Source organism: Octopus bimaculoides, chromosome 15 (assembly GCF_046866305.1).
Source record: "Octopus bimaculoides isolate indiv1 chromosome 15, ASM4686630v1, whole genome shotgun sequence".
Classification (NCBI taxonomy): Eukaryota; Metazoa; Mollusca; class Cephalopoda; order Octopoda; family Octopodidae; genus Octopus; species Octopus bimaculoides.
In genome coordinates this window covers 56,320,426-56,341,869 of record NC_142942.1, presented here as the reverse complement: position 1 = coordinate 56,341,869, position 21,444 = coordinate 56,320,426, and the positions used below count along the sequence as shown (strand labels likewise).

Here is a 21,444-nt window from a genome sequence, read left to right as displayed (position 1 = left end):
ACAACAAAATCATGATGTTGTATTGGCTCAGGTTTAATTAGCTTGCGACGAAATTGCCAGCCGATAAAAATGTCATGTTCTATACTGCGACGTAATTATACGCGACGAATTCACCGAGCAGCACTTCCTACCTACCTGCCTACCTACCTACCTACCTACTTATTTATCTATCCATCCATCCATCCATCCATCCATGCATCCATCCGTCCATCCATCCATCCATCCATCCATCCATCTGTCTATCTATTTGTCTGTCTGTCTGACTGTCTGTCCGTATGCCTCCCCCCTTTCCGTCTTTTGCTTCTCCAGATAGATATAAACACATCTGTATCGGTTTCTCTGATTTTCTTCCGTTTCACCTCTTACTCGTCTTAGACTCTCATACTCTCTTTTCACTCTCACTCTCCCTTTCCTTGACTCTCTCTCTCTCTCTCTCTCTCTGTCTCTCTCTCTGTCTCTCTCTCTCTGTCTCTCTCTCTCTGTCTCTCTCTCTCTCTGTCTCTCTCTCTCTCTCTCTCTCTCTCCCTCCCTCACTCTCTTTTTCTATTCCACCTCACCACTGTCTGAGGTGACCGTATGACTAGGAATTAGGTTGGCCGTCACTCTGTAGAAAATACTGATTACTGATTACTGATTACTGTTGAATTAATTGCTGCAGTCTGACCTCGTCATTGTCGTTCTTTATCGTCGTTGTTGACACTGTCTTCATCATCATCATCATCATCATCATCATCATCATCATCATCACCTATGTTCATTGTAATTGTTTAAAAGCATTCATTAGAGGAGATGTAGGTGGCGCCAATGACCTTTTCCTATGCCTCCGTGATTGCTAGGAGGAAGCTTTCCTCGTCACAACGGAAACGCCAGCCGAAATCTTACATCAGAGTGGATTTGGCTAAAGACATCGAAGGGAGTGGGTTTTCAACCGGATCAACTCTTGAATCGTCCCCCTTCTTCTTATCTTCCTCATAATCCTTCTCCTTTCACACTTCTTTCTTCTCCTCATTGTCCTCACTTTCATCTTTCTTATATCGTTGGTTCTTTGCAGTTAGGTTTGAATCCGGAACATAGGGGTACTGTCTCAATCATATCTTCATCGTTCCACCATATTATTAATTACTTTTAACTAAGTCCTGGTCCTAAGCATTGAAGTATTGTTGGCTTAAACTAATAAACTGATTGATCCTAGCATATCGTTGGTCCTTGTTAATAACCTCTTACCGTTCGTGGCGGTAAGATAAATGTAAAATAAATCTTCTGATTAATTTTATATTTATCCAACCTCATCCTGTTTAGATTCAAAATCAGGAGATTAAGGAACTGAACTAGTTTAAAGAAAACGATTTTGATAAGTGTTTCGATGAGAGGAAAGTTTGAGTTCGAATCCTCTGAATTGGAAAAAGGGTTACTTGAAATCAACGTATTTCTCCATGGAATCCCATTTTCAAGCATCAGTTTTCACTAGAGCCTAAGTGACATGTAGTTTAGTGAAACAGATTTAAGTTTAATTTGAAAACGCGTTATGATTTAATTTGAGACTCTACATCTTATTCTAAGTAAGTAGAATGTCAGTAATTAAGTAAGAATACATTATTGCTAATTAGATTATACATAATTTCTCTTTGGAGAAATAAAATCGGAAAACGATTCAGATATCATCTGAAATTATTATGATGTGGGTAAGAACTGTAAAGTTAAACATAAAACTTCTTAAAATCTCCAGGTGACGGTCACAGAATAAGAGGTGGTTTTCTTGAAAAGTCAAGTTGACTACACAGATTTACGTTCCATTGTCGGCATTGTTGTGTCAATTAATTCTTTAGTTATTAGATAAAGCATGCATATTTGCAAAACCACACCATCTCTCCTAAAGTCAATAAGGTATCGTCCATAAAATAGCAAGAAAAAAAAAAACAAAAACAAAAAAAAAGCAAAAAAAACAGAATCCAATATTCTAAAACGGAAGATTCTATTAAACGAACTATTTATAAATGAATTATTCAGTACAGCATTCGAAACTCTTCACTAACCTTCCTTTCTAATCTTATAATATACGTCATACCTGAAGTTGAGTTAGTTGGTTCTTAAATGCATCTGTCATGCATGAAAATTTATTCAGACAGTTCTCTTAATATGAAGGTAGAACCGAATTCCGAATTCGCAGACATTAGCTCGTACTACTGGGGGTCAATTAGAAGAGTAGTTATGCATGGTACATAGCTGAGCAGTCTTGTTGGTATGTCCTGACACTGTAATTAACTAAATAGCAGTTGGCCTCTCACCGAAGAAGGACTATCATGGTGTGGTGACAGCGTCAGCTCTACTGGCAACCACGTGGCTGCAGTTTCAGTTCCACTTTTAGGTTATCCTGGGCAAATAACTTTTTCGACACTCACGGCGCCCTTAATTGTTTGCGAGTGAATTTGGTTGATGGAAACTGTGTAGAAGCCCGTCGTGCTTAAGTGTGCATTTTTGTGGCTTATCAACATCACATAAATGAGTCGAATCAGACATGAACGAGAGCTAAAGGCGTTTGGGGTGAGTTGTCTCACCTGTCTATGACCTTCAGGTGTTTTAATCCCCGGCGCTTTCAGAGAGTCATCAGGGGTGAACGCTACATGCAGCCTACTGATGAACAAGAGAAGAACATACATTGAGTATGTGTGGCCGATAATGCTTACATCTCTAGCGCTGCTTCTAATTCACATTTGAATATATATGTATCTCACAAGATTGCGTAATCGACCAGACTATTGGATGTTATACATCGCTGGTTACAATGCACTTTGTATCGTTTTAGCTTTCGATTGACGCCCCTCCTCCGATGGTGAAGCGACCAGGGCAATGTCACCTTTGATCGGGAGGCTAGTCCGTCGCAGGGTTGCCTTTTCACAACTGAATGCAGAGGAACAAATTGAAATGAAGTGTTTTGCTCAAGAGCACAATACACCACCAGGCCCAGAAATCGAACCCATGTTTTCTAGATTGTGAGTGCTTCACTAGAACAACTAGGCCATGATCTTTCACACACACATAGATTCATACTAGCCCGAGAACTAAGGCAGGTATTAAGTGTATGTAGCAACAGATGTAATTTGAGATTGAATTCATATAATGTTTCTCTTGGTAACGTTATCCTTAAAAATTCATTGAATAAAGATTTTTATAATTCGAATTTATATTAAATTTAATGTAAATATATTTAAACAGTTATTTCAATTTAAACGCAATGGTTTTTTTTCTTTCTTTATTTCTATATTCCGTTTTACCTCATAAAAATACCACTGACGTCATAACTCCAACATAGTTCATGTCACGTTAATCTTTCGATCTGCGCGTACGTGTCTGTTTGCGTGTGTGTGTATGTGTGTGTGTATGAGAAGGCGCATAGCTTAGTGGTTAAAGCGTTGGGCTCACAATCATGAGGTAGTGAGTTCGATTCCCAGACTGGGCTCGGTGTAGTGTTCTTAAGAAAGACACTTTATTTCACGTTGCTCTAGTTCACTCAGCTCTAGAAATGTGTTGCGATGTCACTGGTGCCAAGCTGTGTTGACCCCTTTGACTTTCCCTTGGATAACATTGGTGGCGTGGAGAGGGGAGGCTGGTATGCATGGGCGACTGCTGGTCTTTCGTAAACAACCTTGCCCGGATTTGTGCCTCTGAGGGGAGCTTTCTAGGTGCAATCCCATGGTCATTCATGACCAAAGGAGGTCTTTTATTTATATAGATGAATGTACACGAACCGTCAGGTTAAGGGGACATAAACACACCAGCATCGGTTGTCAGGTGATGGTGGGGGACAAAGACAGATAGACATAATATATATATATATATATATATATATATATATATATATATATATATATATATATATATATATACGACAGGCTTCTTTCAGCTTCTGTCTACCAAATCCACTCACAAGGCTTTGGTCGGCCCGAGGTTATAGTAGAAGAAACTTGTGTAAGGTGCCACGCAGTGGGATTGAATACGGAACCATTTGGTTTGGAAGCTAGCTTCTTACCACACATCCACGCCTATATGTAAATATATTTCTTTCGTTCATATATACATACATGCATGTATATATATATATATATATATATATATATATATATATATATATATATATATATATATATATATATATATATATATATATATATATCCATGGCTTCCAGTATTGTTAATCGAGTAGAATTCGCTTTACTGATAACACCGGATATGATCTGTCCCTCACCTGTTCGTTTTAATATGAATTTCCTATATTGCTGAAAATCTTATATCAACTAATCTGAACAATAACAAACAATGGCATGCAAATCCATATCTTCGTGAAAAATAAATGTAAATAAGCGAAAATATATTTAAAGGAAGTACGAAAGATGAGCACAGAGAGAAGCTCTTATTGTTTGGGCGTAAAATTAACCCAGTTTTGGAGGGAAGATCACAAGAAAAAAAACCGAGAATGTCACAAAGGGTAGGCACACCCTACAATGTCGTTCTGCCCTCAAGAGTTTATTATGTTTGGCATTTTAATTTAGGTCAACTTGAAAGAAAATAAACACGATATCTCCCCTCAAACAGCAAAATACTCAATTTCGTTCGTTTTTATCCGACTATATCGCAAGCAAGTCTAGTGAAAGGGGAATGAATGGCGTAAGGGTTGAAAATAATAACGATAATAGCATATAGCAACAACGACAGGAACAAGACCATCAGCGATAGCTGCAATAATGGTATGGATTATGAACATTTGACAAGTTTGCCCGAGTCGCATAAGGTAAATACTGTCCACCACCACCACCACCACTACTACTACTACTACTACTACTACTACTACTACTACTACTACTACTACTACTACTACTACTACTACTACAAATAGTAATAATAATAATCGATAGCATTATCATTATAATTTTACTGAGTTCAAATCTCACCGCAGCCGCCTGTGTAGTTAAGAAGCTCCTTTTGCATCCACGTGTGTGAAGCCTTGGGCAAGTGTCTTCTACCATAGTCACCACCCCCGGGCTGACGAATGTTCTGCGAATGAATTTGGTAAATGGGAAATGTGTGGAATCCCATAATAGATCGCTAGCCACTTTTCTAAACCTTTTCTATTTTCTCTCCGTTTATTTCTTCGTTCCTTTCCCTCGAAGAGCGTAGGCTCAAAACGTAGAAGACATTTTCACTTCCCGATCGTTAAACTAAGACATCTGTTTGTTGTTTACACACCCGTCTTCGTCTTTTTTTTTTTTTTTTGTAAATTCTCACTATATATAACGTGTTTGTGTTTGCCAATACCAGCCCTTGACAACCGTTGTTGATTTGGTTACGTTCCTGTTACTTAAGCAGTTCAATAAGATACCTATGTGGATATATATATATATATATATATATATATATATATATATATATATATATATATATATATATATATATATATATATATATATATATATACATATATATATATACGTATATATAGCCAAAAACATGTAAATTTCATTTGAAATATTAATTCAAGTAGATTACGAGTAAATTTGAGAGAAATTCACGCACACATACGTATACACATACACACATTCTCCCACCCCTTTCTCTCCCTCTCACACGTATATTCTTGAATATATTTGACTATGATACTAACAGGAACAGAAGTTCTTGAGCGAACTCAATAAATTGTAAACGAATGCAGACATGTTTAAGAGAAAATATTTTCAATGGAATTGTTTGTCGAAATTGCTGGAATGATTGCTATTAATTATGGATATTCTCTCTTTTGTTAATTCTGTTTAGTTTCTATGAAGGTGAACGGATTATAATTAGGCAGGGAGTGGAATGTATAAGACTTAGCTATTATAAGAACAAATACGATAACAATAGCAAGTATTTGACCTAATTTTCAAGATTTACAATTAAATACATATTCAATTAATTCTGTTGTGTCGCAGAAGGTGTATCAGATCTTAGCTAGCTAGGGACATTTGCATTCAATCACTTAAAGAGCCAATTTGAGAATAAAACCACTCTAACAATATTGCATTCGTCTTTGCAAAGGATATTGATGACCTAGTGTGCAATTACTAAGGTGAAAAGTTTCATTGAAAGAAATGGTAAGGGTTAGATACCTTAAATATACCTCATAGCGAACGGCTAACTAGGGCGATCTAAAGCAAACAACTGCCATGGACAAGTAATGCGATCTAATTTATATGCTCCATCTTTACGAACCAATGATATTTGTCGAGATTTTGTTAATTTTATTTAGGAAATATGTCTTCTAATCAAACGTCGGAAATTTACCTTGATTGAATAAAGTAACACGTTTAATATTAATATAGCTTAATTCTATTTATATTGTGTTGTAAGAATTTTAGAGAAATAGTTATGGCTGTAGAATTAGCACTTCTATCCAAGTTCAGGCCCTAACTTTTTATATGACAAGCATCGTTGCGTAAATGGTAATGTTCCGGGTTCTGCGTTCTTAGGTTCGATTCGAGGTCCTGGGTATTTCACTTATATGGATCATGTACCTAGGAAAGCTATGAACATCAAAAGTTTCATTTCTCTCACTCCCTAATGTCCATAGGTTTCATCATCTGTTGGACAGTTTAGCTTAATGGTAAAGTACTTGACGCGTAATCACAAGGATGTGAGTTCGAGTCTCATGGCTGGCTGCCGACAAATTTTTCTGAAAAATATGGATAGTTTTCCTGTTCATGCTATGCTATTAGCACTATCTTGCTTTTGAGAATAAAATTATTTCCTAATCTTTCAATACATCTCAATGCTTCTAAAGCAAACTTTGTTGACTTTCAACGTAAATTGAATTTAACATACATACATACATACATATATATATATATATATATATACGTATATATATATATATATACACACATAGATATATATATATACATATATATACATAATATATACATATACATATATATATACATATATATGTTATATATATATATATACATACACATATACATACATATATATACACATATATACATTGTATATATACATACACGCATACATACGCACACATACATACACACATATATATATATATATATATATATATATACATACATGCATACATGCACATCTACATATACTTACACACACACACACACACATGTACATACATATATACAGTTATGAAAGGTTAAACAATTGATGCTTTTAGTTTCATCGATGCTTAGAATAAATACATATCATTGATATTTATTTCAGCCTTTTAGAAATGTGTAAAAAACAAACAAACAAACAAACAAACAAACAAACAAGAGGAACACCTATTTTATCTTTAAAGCAATTCCTTCTTTCTCTTACGTATTTATTTTGTGATCAGTGATGAGTATCTTTCTAGGATAGAAAAAAGAAATAGCAAACAATATAAGGAAACCGAGAAAAGTGATTTCAAGTTACACTTGAAATTAAACGTTTAAAAACCTACTTTTCGAAAACAAATGTGCTTTTTTCTTTTAATATTTTCTCTTTGAATATCATGTTATGTGCACTGATGGAAATGCACCAACGAATCTTTGTAATCCAATCAATTTTTGAACATGGTTATTTACCTTTGTTGAGTGTCGAATACATATATATTCCGCTCTGTTGTTAAATATATGATTTTTCGTTCGCCTTTAAACGAAATTGCCTACTCAGATCGTCGCCTAATGGTTTTATTCCTGATGCTAAGCAGATGGAGTTGGCTATCTATGCACTTAGGCATTTATTAATTAATTCAATATCTGTGTCATGTTTTATTAAGGTAATCCTTTTATTCCAATGCTTCGAAGTCCACCATGTTTAAATCTGAACATTAGGCCTTTGAAATCTTGAAATGTTAAATAGCTGGAATGCATTAGCGATAGATTAAACTTAATAGAAGTTCTTTGATTACTGACTTCAGAGAAAGTTTCAGCAAATATTCCCATTAACGTCGAACTTGAAACTAGAGCTAGAAATAATAATTATTGTACGCTTATCGGTTATTTTATTTATAAAGGTCACTCACATGACTGGCTGATGGTGCTCTAAATTTGCTTTATTCATATTCGTAGCAAATGTTATGATAATATGAACATCTCTTTTCTTGAACTATACTTAAACTTCACTGACTAAACGCTGTTTAACCTTACTACATACAAATAAGGTTATTTTTATTTTACTTTTCAATTCGGAGCGATGGCCATATCTTTAGCAGGCACTCCCACACAGATAACATCAAGGTGATTGATGTCCAGTTTGAATTTATTCTGGTCGGTGCTGATAGGAAAACGTGGAGAGAGAGGTAGTTTCAAAGCATTCATTATCCACGAACAGTCTAAGCGAAGTGTTTAGAATACATCTTCAAAAGAAGATGATATAACAACGGAATGGTAATTTAATCGTAGTTTCAAGGTTAATGTGGTACACAGCTTGCTATTTCAGAAGTGCAAATACATTTTTTTGGCATTGGGGAGAGATCTGGGCAGAATTGAACGAGCTGGAAGAGTGATTTTTGGTGAGCGCCGGCAAAAACGGGGGCAAGTCTATGACCGTTTTTAGTGTCTCCGAGTATGGGGAGAGAGTCGGAAGTTTCCTTCAAACTGAAGAACTGGCTGTGAATGCTTGCATCCGAGTAAACTCCGCTAAACGATCCATGAGTCAGCTGGTAATGTCAAACTGTGATCCTGAGTAAGAATGCGTTCAAAAGATGTCAATCTGACCTCAGTACTTATTTGTTTAAAGCCTGATACTTATATTCCTTTGTGGAGCCGCTCAGTTACTGAGGTAAACAAACCAACACCGGTTGTCAAGCGGTGATGGGAGACAAACATATTCACACACATACATGTGCCAATATATATATATGTATATATACACACGCACACACATGGTTGGCCAAAAGACAGCCGACAGTAAATCAGAGTTCCATAAATACTATCTGTAATTCCGTATTGACTCGAATGGAAAAAATGTGTTGGTCAAGAACGACTTCAGTTTGAACAATTTTCATGATGTTTCATATTTAGATGCTTTTATTAAATTCATTCAGTTGTTGAACATAAATCAAACTTGGAATGACATGGCTTTGATTTACTATCGGGTCACTTTTAGCCAAACCTAGAGAGAGAGAGAGAGAGAGAGAGAGAGAGACTGAGAAAGAGAGAGCGAGAGAGAGAACGGGCTTTCCGTCTACAAAATCCACTGAGAAGGCTTGAGTCAGTCCGAGGCTATAGTAAAAAGAACAAGCTTGTACAAGAGGCTGCACAGTGAGACCGAACCCAATACGGCTTGGTTGGGAAGCAAGCCGCTTAACCGTACAGCCATGCCTGTGCAGGTATAAATGCATTAAAAAATACAAATAAAAACACAAAAAAAATGAAACATTATTTCAGTAAATTAGTGCCTTATCATCTTTCGTATTCATATAAATTCATTAATTTTGATACGAATCTTCAATTCTTGACACATTTATCTTTCCCTTCACATCCTTCTCTCTTTCTCTCTTTCTTTTCTTCTGCTTTATCCTTATCTCTCTACCTTTGTATGCTGGAGAATACGGATAAGCATAGCTTCACACGCGCTCGTGTACAAAGAGCGAATTTTTGACGGTAGAATATATTTGAAAGTTCTAGAAGTGCTACAGGTTCGCTTAAGTATAATTTGGAACAGCTGTGTCCCTGTTAGCTTCAATTAATATCTGTATCACGTTTAAAACACCCATGATACAACTGATCGATACATACAAACATATATATATATGCTTATAGCCAAACAACACACGCGCATATACACACATGTACATTTACATGTATAATATTCATATACATACATACACGCACGTGTGTGTGTGTGTGTATATACACCCAAAATACACGCAATAATTTACATATACGCACATACATATATCTGTCTATATATGTTTGTATATGTGAATATATTCATCTACCTATATATAAATATCGATGTTACCTCCATACAACTAAATGGGAAGATGTAATGAACTCAGAGTGCCTTTATGTGGCCGATGGGGGCCACTTGTTCACGATACGCATTCTGTTTGAGTAGCTGTATCACTCCGTAACATACATGAGATTTAAATTTCTTTATCATCCCATTTTACCTTCTTATTAGATCTTATACGATTATAATCTTTTCTACTCTAGGCACAAGGCTCGAAATTTCCGGGGAGAGGGTCAGTCGATTAGCTCGACCCCAGTACACAACTGGTACTTAGTTTATCGACCCTGAAAGGATGAAAGGCAAAGTCGACCTCGGCGGAATTTGAACTCAGAACGTATAAATAGAAGGAAATACCGCTAAGCATTTCGCCCGGCGTGCTACCGTTTCTGCCAGCTCATAATACTTTCACTATGGAATGGCTGGTTGTTCAGTAGATGCAATCCATTTGGCTTTCCGTATAACAACAATTACTGTATTTATTCATTCACTTGCTTCAGTCATTGGACTGCGTCCATGCTGAGGCACCGTCTTGAGGCGGTGGACACTGATTTAATAAATAATAAAAAGGCAGAATAGCCCTAGCTGAAATTCTCTTTGATCGTAAATCTGCTCAGTCGGAGATGATGTGAGGTTTATCACCGTCTTGGTCAGAACATACGAGAAGAAAACAATCGCTTATGGTTAATCCATAAGGCTGGTTTCCCGGTTTCTCTGGAGTATATACTCCTCTTTGGACGGGACACGGTTCCGTCGCAGGATTATTCATTTTTATCACCTGAGTGGACTAGAGCAACGTGAAATTAATCGTTTCGTTCAAGAACACACTACGCATCACCTGGTCCAGGAATCGAAACCACAATCTTACAATCAGCCCAACGCCCTAACCACTAAGCCATGTACCTCCACTTTAGATGATTATTCCATTGCTTAAAGGCAGAGGGAGTGGGCCACGAGCTAACGAGAGAGCTTCTATATTTTTTATTAGATGGACTTGCTAAACATAGCAGAGATATGTCGTTTAAATCACATACTACCGCTTCAAAAAGACGGACATTTTATGATGTATATTTAGATATAATGTCTCTGAAAATAAGACGTGTTGATCAGGACTGGAACGTCTTTCATCATACCTAATCTGTTCAGTTCGGATTGACCTGGGGTTTACTCCCCCCCCACCAACAACAACTGCAATAACAACAACGAAACATATGTAATATAATGACGAATATTAATCAATAAAAACAACTCCAAACAACAAAAATGATATAAAGTATTTTAGTATGATTTAAAAAAAAATTTAATTAATTAAGACCTTTGTGAAGACAAATTAACTTGATTAACACACGTCATGGAATGTACTCTGCAAAACAGAAGCAACCAATTGGCGGTCAAATCAGATTTGTTTATTTTATATTATTTTATTCCAGTCAATCCTTAAGAGCTTACCAACGTCCTCTATGGAAATTACTTACCAGCTCGAAGTGGTGTAGAAATTCTTGTACCAAATCAACACCGATTACTTTACAATCAAAGCAAGCATTAGTAAATTAACTAGCTGATTAATGAGCAGTTAGGGCACATTTTAGATTTTTTAAGTGTTTTTATTTAAATGTTTATATATATATATATATATATATATATATATATATATATATATATATATAGAGAGAGAGAGAGAGAGAGAGAGAGAGAGAGAAAGAGAGAAAGAAAGAGAAAGAGAGAGATACATACACACACACACACATACACACACACACACACATATATATATTTATATACATATATAAGTATACATACAAACACACACAAACATATATGCTTGTTTTAGTTTTTATTTGTGGTCTTTTCCTCTTCACCTTATTTTCTTTTTCTCTTTCATATCCAGGTGGTTGCCATAAGAAGCGAAAAGAGAAAGGAAAGAATAAGAAAGAGAAGACACAAGAAGGCAACTGAAAAGAGTCACAGCTAAAAGAATACGTATATCCGCCTCCAACCATACACTCAGGTCAATTTGTATTTGTTGGTCTCAGGATTGTGGCAGCTATCACGACCTACTCTGTCTTCTTTCTCCCCCTTTTCTCTCTTCCACACACACACACACACACACTCTCTCTCTTTATTCACTCTTCTCTGTCCTCCTCCTCCTCTCTCTCACTGTTCTCATATTTAAGAGCAGAGAAAAACAAACAACAAAAATACTCCCTGACTCCCAACCTCAGAAAAATTATTCCGTTTCCGAAATTGATATTATACCAGAGAGATAGAAAAATAAAACAGGGTGAGAAAGAGAAGCAGAAGAGATAAGAAGAGAACGTGAAAGAGAGAAAGAGAAAGAAAAAGAGAGAGTGAGAGAGAGAGAGAGAGAGAGAGAGAGAGAGAGAGAGAGAGAGAGAGAGAAAGGGGGTTAAAAGAGTGAGTATGTGTGTGAAAAAGAAGAATTACTAAGAGTTACGACAAGAGAAAAAGAAAAACATCTGCAAAATAAGGAAACAAACATACCAAAAATAAAAGCACAACTGCAACAACCGTAGGAGGAAGAGGAAGAGTAGCAGTTAGAGTAGAAATAACAAGAACAATAAGAACAACAATCGTAATAACAGCACCATCATCACTACCATCATTACTGTTGGTTCCAGAAATTGCAAAGTATTCGAAAAGTGAATCACAGATGTATTTATAGAAGCATGAGTGTACGTACGTGCAGATGTAGGCGTGTGCGTATGTATTGTGTGTAAGTATACATGTGTGTGTATGTGTTGTTATGCGTGAGTGCACTGTTTGTGTGAGACTAAAATTGAACAGAGTCGTCGAGAAAATCACAGAGCAAAACAACCAACAAAACTTGCGAAAAGTGTTCATTTAGTACGGAATCGATTTGATGCTATTTACATTATCTCATTATTATTATTATAATTATTGTTGCTGCCATACAGAAAGAAAACTAAAAATAAAAACACACATCAACACAAATAAGCAAAGGAATTTAGAAGAAGAAAACATTTTGAACGGCACAAAGCAATTTAAAATACCCAAACGAAACCAAATTGGAATTTGGTCAAGTTTCTGGAGCAAGGAGAAGAAAATTTTCTTAGTCTTCCTCGTTAATTCTTGTTAATGTTGGAGACCAGACGAGGCATTTGGAGAGAATGGGGTCTACATAGCTGTTTTAATAGTTCAAAGAAACATACAAGCGAGAAAAATCCAAAGGTGAACTTGAAGAAAAGAAAATAAGAGAAGAAACCAATTATTAAATCGAATATACATATATGGATATGTATACAAATATAAATAAGATATAAATATATCTTATAAATACAAATTTATACTTACGTGCAAACACACATATATTTATAATATATATACTTATATATATAAAAATATATTCATGCACATGTACATATTTATTCATATACACACATATTGAGGCCTAAATATATATGAATAATTCCATATATTTAAAAGCATAAAGATATTTTAAGCCCCAAAAATTCAAAGATTTTTGCAAGGGAGAATTTAAGCTTTAAAATATTCTTACGTCGGACTTCACCCCCGTGTATATTAATATGTATATGTCTGTTATAAGTACATGCCTTTGTAAATAACTATAAATATTGAAAAAAAAAAAAGGTGTAAATGCATGCACATAAAACTTGACAGAGAATCAAATTGTTTCTATTATATTTGCAAGAAGACAAAGTTGCAGTGTGACATCAATAACTTTTTATCTACATCGTTGTTGGAATCAAGCATATTTTATGAAATATATAAAATAAATTCGTGAACCATCAAAACATACAAAAACAATAGCAAAAGCAACAAAAATTAACGCTCAGAGAAAACAGGGACGTTTAAAAAGCTTATGAGTACTGTCAATGAACTTGATAACAAATGAAAGAAAATAAACTGCGATAAGACACATATAATTAACAAAATATAAGAAAGTAATAAAGTTCGAGAAAGCAACCACAACAAGGTACTGTCACCTTACAAGTAAAACAGGATCAAAACCCTTTCCATTGACCTTCCGGTTTACAGTTTAGTCACTGTTCTGTCAGTTCTAGAACAGAAAAAATACTTGGTTATAGATATCTGTATAAATTTATATGTATATATTTATACATATATCTAGATATATGTTCAATCATTCTCGATTTGGTTTCCTCAACGGATTATATACGTAACAATACGGACATCACTTTGTTTAGCAGCAGGAATAACAACTGAAGGATATATAAAAAATAATCTTCTCTTATACTTAATAAGGAAATTTACACAGAGATGTTAGCTTTTTCTCTCGCACATATTTTGGATTGTATTGAAGTTTTCTGTAATTGGGAAATATAACTATTAAAAAAATAGTAATAACTATTTTAGTTATAACGAGCAAATAGCAATTTCAAACTCTTGAGAATTTCATCCATAAACGAAAACCTTAAGTTTTGGAGTATCTTTCATTTTGTTCACGAAATTCAATACAAAGGAAACACATCAAAGTGAACAGATATAAAATAAAAAAAAAAAAACAATTCTATAATTAAAAGGAATTATTCAATTTACCAAGAAATCTAACTCTTAAAATTGCGAAATATCGGATTTTCGATATTTGCTATCAGTGGTTAGTTCACATCTGCAACTGAATAACTGGATATTCCTTAAAAAATTGAAAGCAAAAACAATAATAACAATAACATTAACAACAACAGCAACAACAACGAATAATAATTAATTAAAAAAAAAACGAAGAAAATAAAGTAACAAATTATTTATTTGGCAGAGAAAGGTTACTTCGGAAAGATTCATTCTGCAATCACCGATTTTTCTCGGATATATTTCGATATTCTTTCAAATATTTATTTATCACGCTTCAACGTTTCATGATCACCATATTTTCGTACTTTTACAACCACACTTCACAGCTATCGCAACCACATCCTCTAGATTACTAACACTTCTTTAAATCGAATCTATCTATCTATCTATCTATCTATCTATCTATCTATCTATCTATCTATCTATCTATCTATCTATTTAATTTAATTTTATAATCTAATTATTTAATAAATATAGTTTAGCTTAATAATAATAATAATAATAATAATAATAATAATAGTTGCAATCATAACAGTTATTTGTTTATGTTTCATCTGATAATATTTCCCAATTAATACTGGACTTCGAATATTGCTTTGAGATCTTTTTCCCCTCAAACGCACTGCGTTTATACATGTAGCTGTGTAAAACTAATATAAACTCATAGAAATTACTCTAAACGTATAGGAAAACACATACACACGCACGTACATATATATACACGCACATTCATATATATATTTACAAACTGACGTCGATTTGTATTTTCATATATTGTGCCAACCAACAAGTACAACAGCTGGTTAAAAAAAAAAATTATTGAGGATAAGTGAGGAAAAACGTGCGAAACTTCAGTTGAAACAAGAGTTATAAAACGCTTGGTGACACACAAGCGCACACGCACGTACACAGAAACGATATATATAGATATATTAATAAAGGGCTGCAAGTCAAATGTTTTAAGCTTATTAAATGTCATGTAAATTAGTGTACATAAAATGGACATGAATGAACAATGCCTAACCGATCAAGTATAAATTACAAATATTGATAATAATAATAATAATAATAATAATAATAATAATAATAATAATTACTGCTAGCATTATTATTATTCAATCCAGTGCAGTTATGTATGCACTTTATAACCGAAAAAAATAACAGCGCTGAAAGAAAACTAAAGCTAACCGTATACTGATATATAATTTAACTCCTGACAGTTTTACGCGCGCGCGCGTACATGCACACATACACACATACAGACACACACACAGACACACACACACACGCTTCTATTTCTCTTAACGGAACTCTCTAATAACCAAATGAAAGGTGAAAATAAATCAATAACAAAATTTAGGTTTCACGCATACAGACTTGTTAGTAATCACACGAAAAGGAAAAAGAAAAGAGAAATTAAGAGTAAATTGCTAACGAGCAGTCTGTAACACATGACTGGTAACTAATTGTACTTACCTGTGGACAGGTAAATTTAGTAATTTTTTCAAGCTATTCTCGTATGGTTGGCACAACAAGACAGGTAGTAGAAAAGTGTGTAGGGTGACTGGATTGGATTGGTGTGGTCAGAAACGACGTCTCACTTGCCAAGGTTTTCTGACCCACGAATGCTGATAGAGATCAAAGGAGGAAACATGGCCAGCAACGAAGAGATCAATAGGTGTGAGAGAGAACTTTCAACGGTGTCTGGCACACCTGAACCACAACAGCAGCAGCAGCCACAGAAAGACCAGCAACAAAAGCCACCTCCACCGTCACCGTCACATTTACCAGCCCGACAAGAAGAAGAAGAAGAAGAACAACAACAACAAGAACATCAAGGACAACAACACCAACAATATCAAAAACATGAAAAGCACAAGTCACAGCTGACTCACCGTTCGACGTCGATACCTATGTACACGCATCACCACCACCAGCAGCAGTTGCAGCAACAACAACAGCAACAACAACAACAGCAACAACAACAAGGACAACAACGGCAACAGCAACATATGTCGAACAAACAAAAACAACAGCAGTCTACGCAAAATGTCAGGCAGCATAGATCGCCTCAACAAAGAAAGCATTCGGTGACGAAGCAGACGTCTCAGCACCAACAACAACAACAGCAACCACAACAACAACAATCTCAGCTGCAACAATTGCAACAACAACAGCAACAAAGACGTAAGCCATTCCAATCTCAATTCCAGCAGCATCTACAACAACAACAACAATCAGAGCTGCAGCAGCAGCAGCAGCAGCGGCCACTGACGGCTCGGTCTTCTCCAAGGCCGCAGCAAAGAGCCCCAAGACCCTTGCAACAAAGGGCTCTACAGCAGCCGCAGCAGTCGCAGCAGCTGCAGCAGCAGTTGCAACAGCAACAACAGCAGCAGCAGCAGCAGCAGCAACAGCAACAGCAACAACATTCAAAATCTTCACAACGAGCATCCCAAAAGTCTAGATTATCCCAACAGTCTTCTCTATCAAGTCAACATGATCAGCTGCAGCAGCGAGAGGCACAGCAGCAACAGCAGCAACAGCAGCAACAGCAGCAGCAACGACGGGAAAAACAGCAGCAGCGGCGGCCTCGTTCTAAAGAGCGATCAAAACAACAGCTGTCAGAAAGACAGGAAAGTGACGATCGGCCTCGACGAAGAGAAAGTCACCCAGAACCGGAACCAGAACAGACATCACATAAATACGGACATCAGAATGGTGACATGGGCGAATACGATGGCGCCAGCTCTAAAAAGGAAACAGAATACCACAAAAGTCTTGAAGTGGGAAAAACACCTGATACGTTTCCGTGTGGTCATGTCTTATGCCACAACTGTATTCGGAAGCATCTGAAGTCGCGGGAGGCTGAGCTGAAGTGTCCTGTCTGCGACCAAGCTGTCGAAATCAATGTCCCCATACATGGCACTGCAGTAGCTTACGACGATGAAGATGAAAGCAATGTAATGCTTGTATCCAATTTCGACGACATTGTTCGCAAGTTTAACGGCATCAACTACAACCTCCGTCGGTTAAAAGAGGAATCGGTGCAATCACGAAGTGTAGGGATGACTTTCTCTTCCAGTATGTGCCACATGTGTGAAGAGGATCACGGAACACTCAGAGTGATTCAAGAATTCAACAAACTTTCCGTCAACCACCAACGCCCAACTGTCAGGCCCGACCACTACTTTTATAGGTTGTGTCACGGCCAGATCGTCACCTCTTTCTACAGCAAAGTTAACTCTGCGTGTGTTTGCGTGCCATGCACTTACAAAAATCTTCAGGCCACGCAGAACTTCCCCGAGCTGAAGTTTGACGCGGAGGACTGTTCTGTGTCCAACCGACAGTTATGTTTAGCCGAAGTCGGGAAGCTTATCGTCCGCAACCAAACTCCACTCACCTGCATGCAAGGCAAGAACGTTATAGACGTTGACCACAAAATCAAAGTTACAGAAAGGGCAGACGAATTTGATTTTCATCATACATCGCACCAAATTAAGAGACTGATTAAACAACAAGAGAAAAACCTGATCCAATTGGCTAGCAAGCAGGTTAGGGATACGGGACGACTATATTACATTCAAGAGAGCAGTTCTATTGAGCATAACCCAAATGAAACTGTGGTATAAGAGAAAGAGGCAGAGAGAGAGACAAAAAAAAAGAAATCAGTGCCGAAAACAACAACAACGGAAGACGAAGAAGTTTTGTCGGAGGAAGAAACAGATAGAAGTGAAGATGAAGATTAGATACATGGAAATTAAAACAAGCAAATAAAAGGGTAATGCTGGTGACAGAATGGGAAATTAAGTAACACTAAAGATAAACAAGGAGACAAAGCAAGGAGAAAATAAAAAAAATGGAGAGGAAAAATCCGCTGAGAGACTTTAACTTGAAAATATGATTTCATTTCTTGGAAAGCATTAACATTCCACAACTATTATCATGCATACATACATACATACATACGTACATACATACATACATACATACATACATACATACATACATACATACATACATACATATATATTTATATATATCACCAGCAGCAACATCAGGATATTAACAGAATGTTAAACGGCAATTGGATTAAATTAACAGCGACATTTGAAACAGTAGCAAGAACAAATAAGCGCATAGATAATTGCTGTTGATGCTATCAAGAGATAATATAACGACAGCAACAGCAATGTTTTAATGTACAATAGAATCCATTATTTAAAGCCATTTTAAATAACGCCAACAACAACAACAACTATAACAATAGCAACAGACAAGCAGCAACACGTGCAGCAGGAAAGGTGCTGACATTGCAGCAAAATGGGTATTGTTTTTACTTTTACTGTTTCAACAACATCAGCGATAAGAATGACATTAACTATTATAACAACAACAACAACAACAACGTGAACAAAACCAAAACGTATTGATGTTTAAGTAAATGTAATTACATCGGAAAAAAATTTAGAGGTTATTTACCAAAAAAAAAAAAGAAACAAAAGAACAAAGCGCAATAATAATAATAATAATAATAATAATAATAATAATAATAATAATAATAATAATAATAATAACGATAAAAATTCTAATATGAAGAACTGCGATCACAGGAACATAATATAAATACATAATATAAAAATGATAGTAACATTGCATATGAATTATTAACAAAATCAACCAGCCGGAATAATGCTTATGAAACACAAGTTCTAATGCTGATTAACAACAAGCACAACAAAAACAGCAATGACACGGACAGCCTTGCATGATTCAATAGAAAAATAACAACAGAAACAACAAAAATATGAATGAATATCATCCAAAGTCATCCGAAAGCTGAACGTAAGTCATTCGGTTTATTTTGTAATAACTACACTTGTAGTACTAAAGTATTTTACACTCATATGTCAAGTTGGTGGCAGTTTTGTGCTTATGTGTAACCCATTTGTCTGAAAAAACAATGACAGTAACTATTCTAGTATTGCTGAAAGAGTTGTTGCTTTGGAATGCAAAACATAGCCAAAAAAAAAAAAAAAAATGGTATACAAATATATATATATGGAGTGTGTGTAATAATTGTTTTTAAGAACCACAGAAAACTACCATGAACAACATCCACAAATCTTTCAACGGAATTGCTAACAAAGAGCAAGAAATGAAATCCTTAGTCCAGAAAAATTGAAATAGTTCTCCTGAAATTCTTAACACTGATTCACTGATTCGAATTACCGCTTACCCAGATTTATTTGTGTTTATATATATATATATGCGCATACATACAAATATGCTCAAAGAGAACGTAAAGGTGTATATACGTATATATATACACATACATACATACAACATGCATGCATACACACATAATGAAATATGTATTCAAATATGATTTTATACATATATGCACACACACACACACACACGCATAAATATTTATATATGTATATACATCTATACTTAAATGAATTTATGTATGTGTTGAATTTCCTATACATTTCCTTCACAATAATTATAAATCTTCGTTGAATTATGGCATCAAAATATCGAATGTTAAAAATATTAACAGCAACAACAACAACTTTAAGTAAAGCATGACATCTCATAATTAAAAGGATTATATAAACGAAGGATTATTCAAACAGGAAAGAAATAAATCATAAATATACATGAAGACTATATATATATATATATATATATATATATATATATATATATATATATATATATATATATATATATATATATAACTATATATATATATATATATGGTGATGATATATAAGTGATGAGTACATTTCTTCCAGACATCGGCTTCCAAATACTTATGGAAAACGAAAAGAAAAAAAAAACAATTATGAAAATTTTGAATGAAAAGAATTTCTAGGAAATGAACTTTATAAACGAATATATTTAACAAAGAACTGTCAAAGGGATGGAAGGAAGGAAGGAGGTAAAGAATTTCTAACGTTACTGGCAAAATGCTTCAAAATATACCGAATTAATAAAAAAGATTTTTAAAAAATGGTTCCTTGCGAGAAGGAAAAAAAAAAAAAAATCGGCGGAATCAATTGGTTTAAGTCTTTCAATGTTAAAATACTGAGAAAAAAATGTATAATGTTAATTTCTTCCAAACGCTCTCTCTCTTTTTTTCTTTTTCTCTTATTCTCTCTAGTTGTGACTCATCAAAAACAAATAACAAAAAAAAAATAATAAAAAATAAAAATAAAAATAAAAATTCAAAATATAAGGATACGAAACACTGCAAAAATCCTCTAATTTTTACCTAAACGGTTGTTGAATGGTTACAATGTTTTGCATTGTGATTTCATGTTGTACTGCACTTTTTTTAAATGCTAAACTGTCTCTTACAGATTAAGACTCTGGAAAGCGTGCATCGGTGCAGTAAAGAATCTTGTTATATAATGTGTACATACATGAGTTTTTCTTTTGCCTCTGATATTCAGCTCATCCGGTATGATCAGTCATTGCATGAGCATACAGGCTAATATATATATATATATATATATATATATATATATATATATATATATATATATATATATATATATATATATATATATAATTCAATATATACATTAAGGAGTTAGATACCTAATAATGATATTAATAATATTAATAATAATCATACGATAATTAATGACCGAGTATCGAAGCTTATAATGTGCAGAAAGAGACCCTGTGAGATCTCTGACAGTAGGCTTCTGTTCGCTGTCACAGAATCTACCAGAACAAACAAGATCGAACGTTTTGAGAAGTAAAACAATAATGATAATTATAATTTTAATAAAAGCGATAAAAATAATGATACGAGTGAATAAGCAGCGATTATAAATATGTAATTTATTAATGATATGTTTGTAT

At 34.8% G+C, this 21,444-nt stretch overlaps 1 protein-coding gene and 1 non-coding gene across 3 annotated transcripts in view; both read left to right on the top strand.

The window, feature by feature from the left end:
• Nucleotides 1–13,203, top strand: part of LOC106881481 (uncharacterized) — a 137,628-nt gene extending 124,425 nt beyond the window's left edge. For both annotated transcript variants that reach the window (XR_016244478.1, XR_016244479.1), the window contains one exon: nt 11,861–13,203. This is a non-coding gene — a transcript (uncharacterized LOC106881481). The remainder of the gene's footprint in view (nt 1–11,860) is intronic.
• A 2,475-nt stretch (nt 13,204–15,678) lies between these two features.
• LOC149132541 (uncharacterized) lies at nt 15,679–19,028 on the top strand. Its single transcript, XM_089363902.1, has one exon. The coding sequence runs from the start codon at nt 16,191–16,193 to the stop codon at nt 18,192–18,194; it is 2,004 nt and encodes a 667-aa protein (XP_089220028.1). The 5' UTR covers nt 15,679–16,190; the 3' UTR covers nt 18,195–19,028.
• The last annotated feature ends 2,416 nt before the right edge of the window (nt 19,029–21,444 follow it).

Bases quoted from the DNA above. Each gene is read 5' to 3' on its own strand.
- LOC149132541 (XM_089363902.1), top strand. From the start codon at position 16,191: ATGCTGATAGAGATCAAAGGAGGAAACATGGCCAGCAACGAAGAGATC.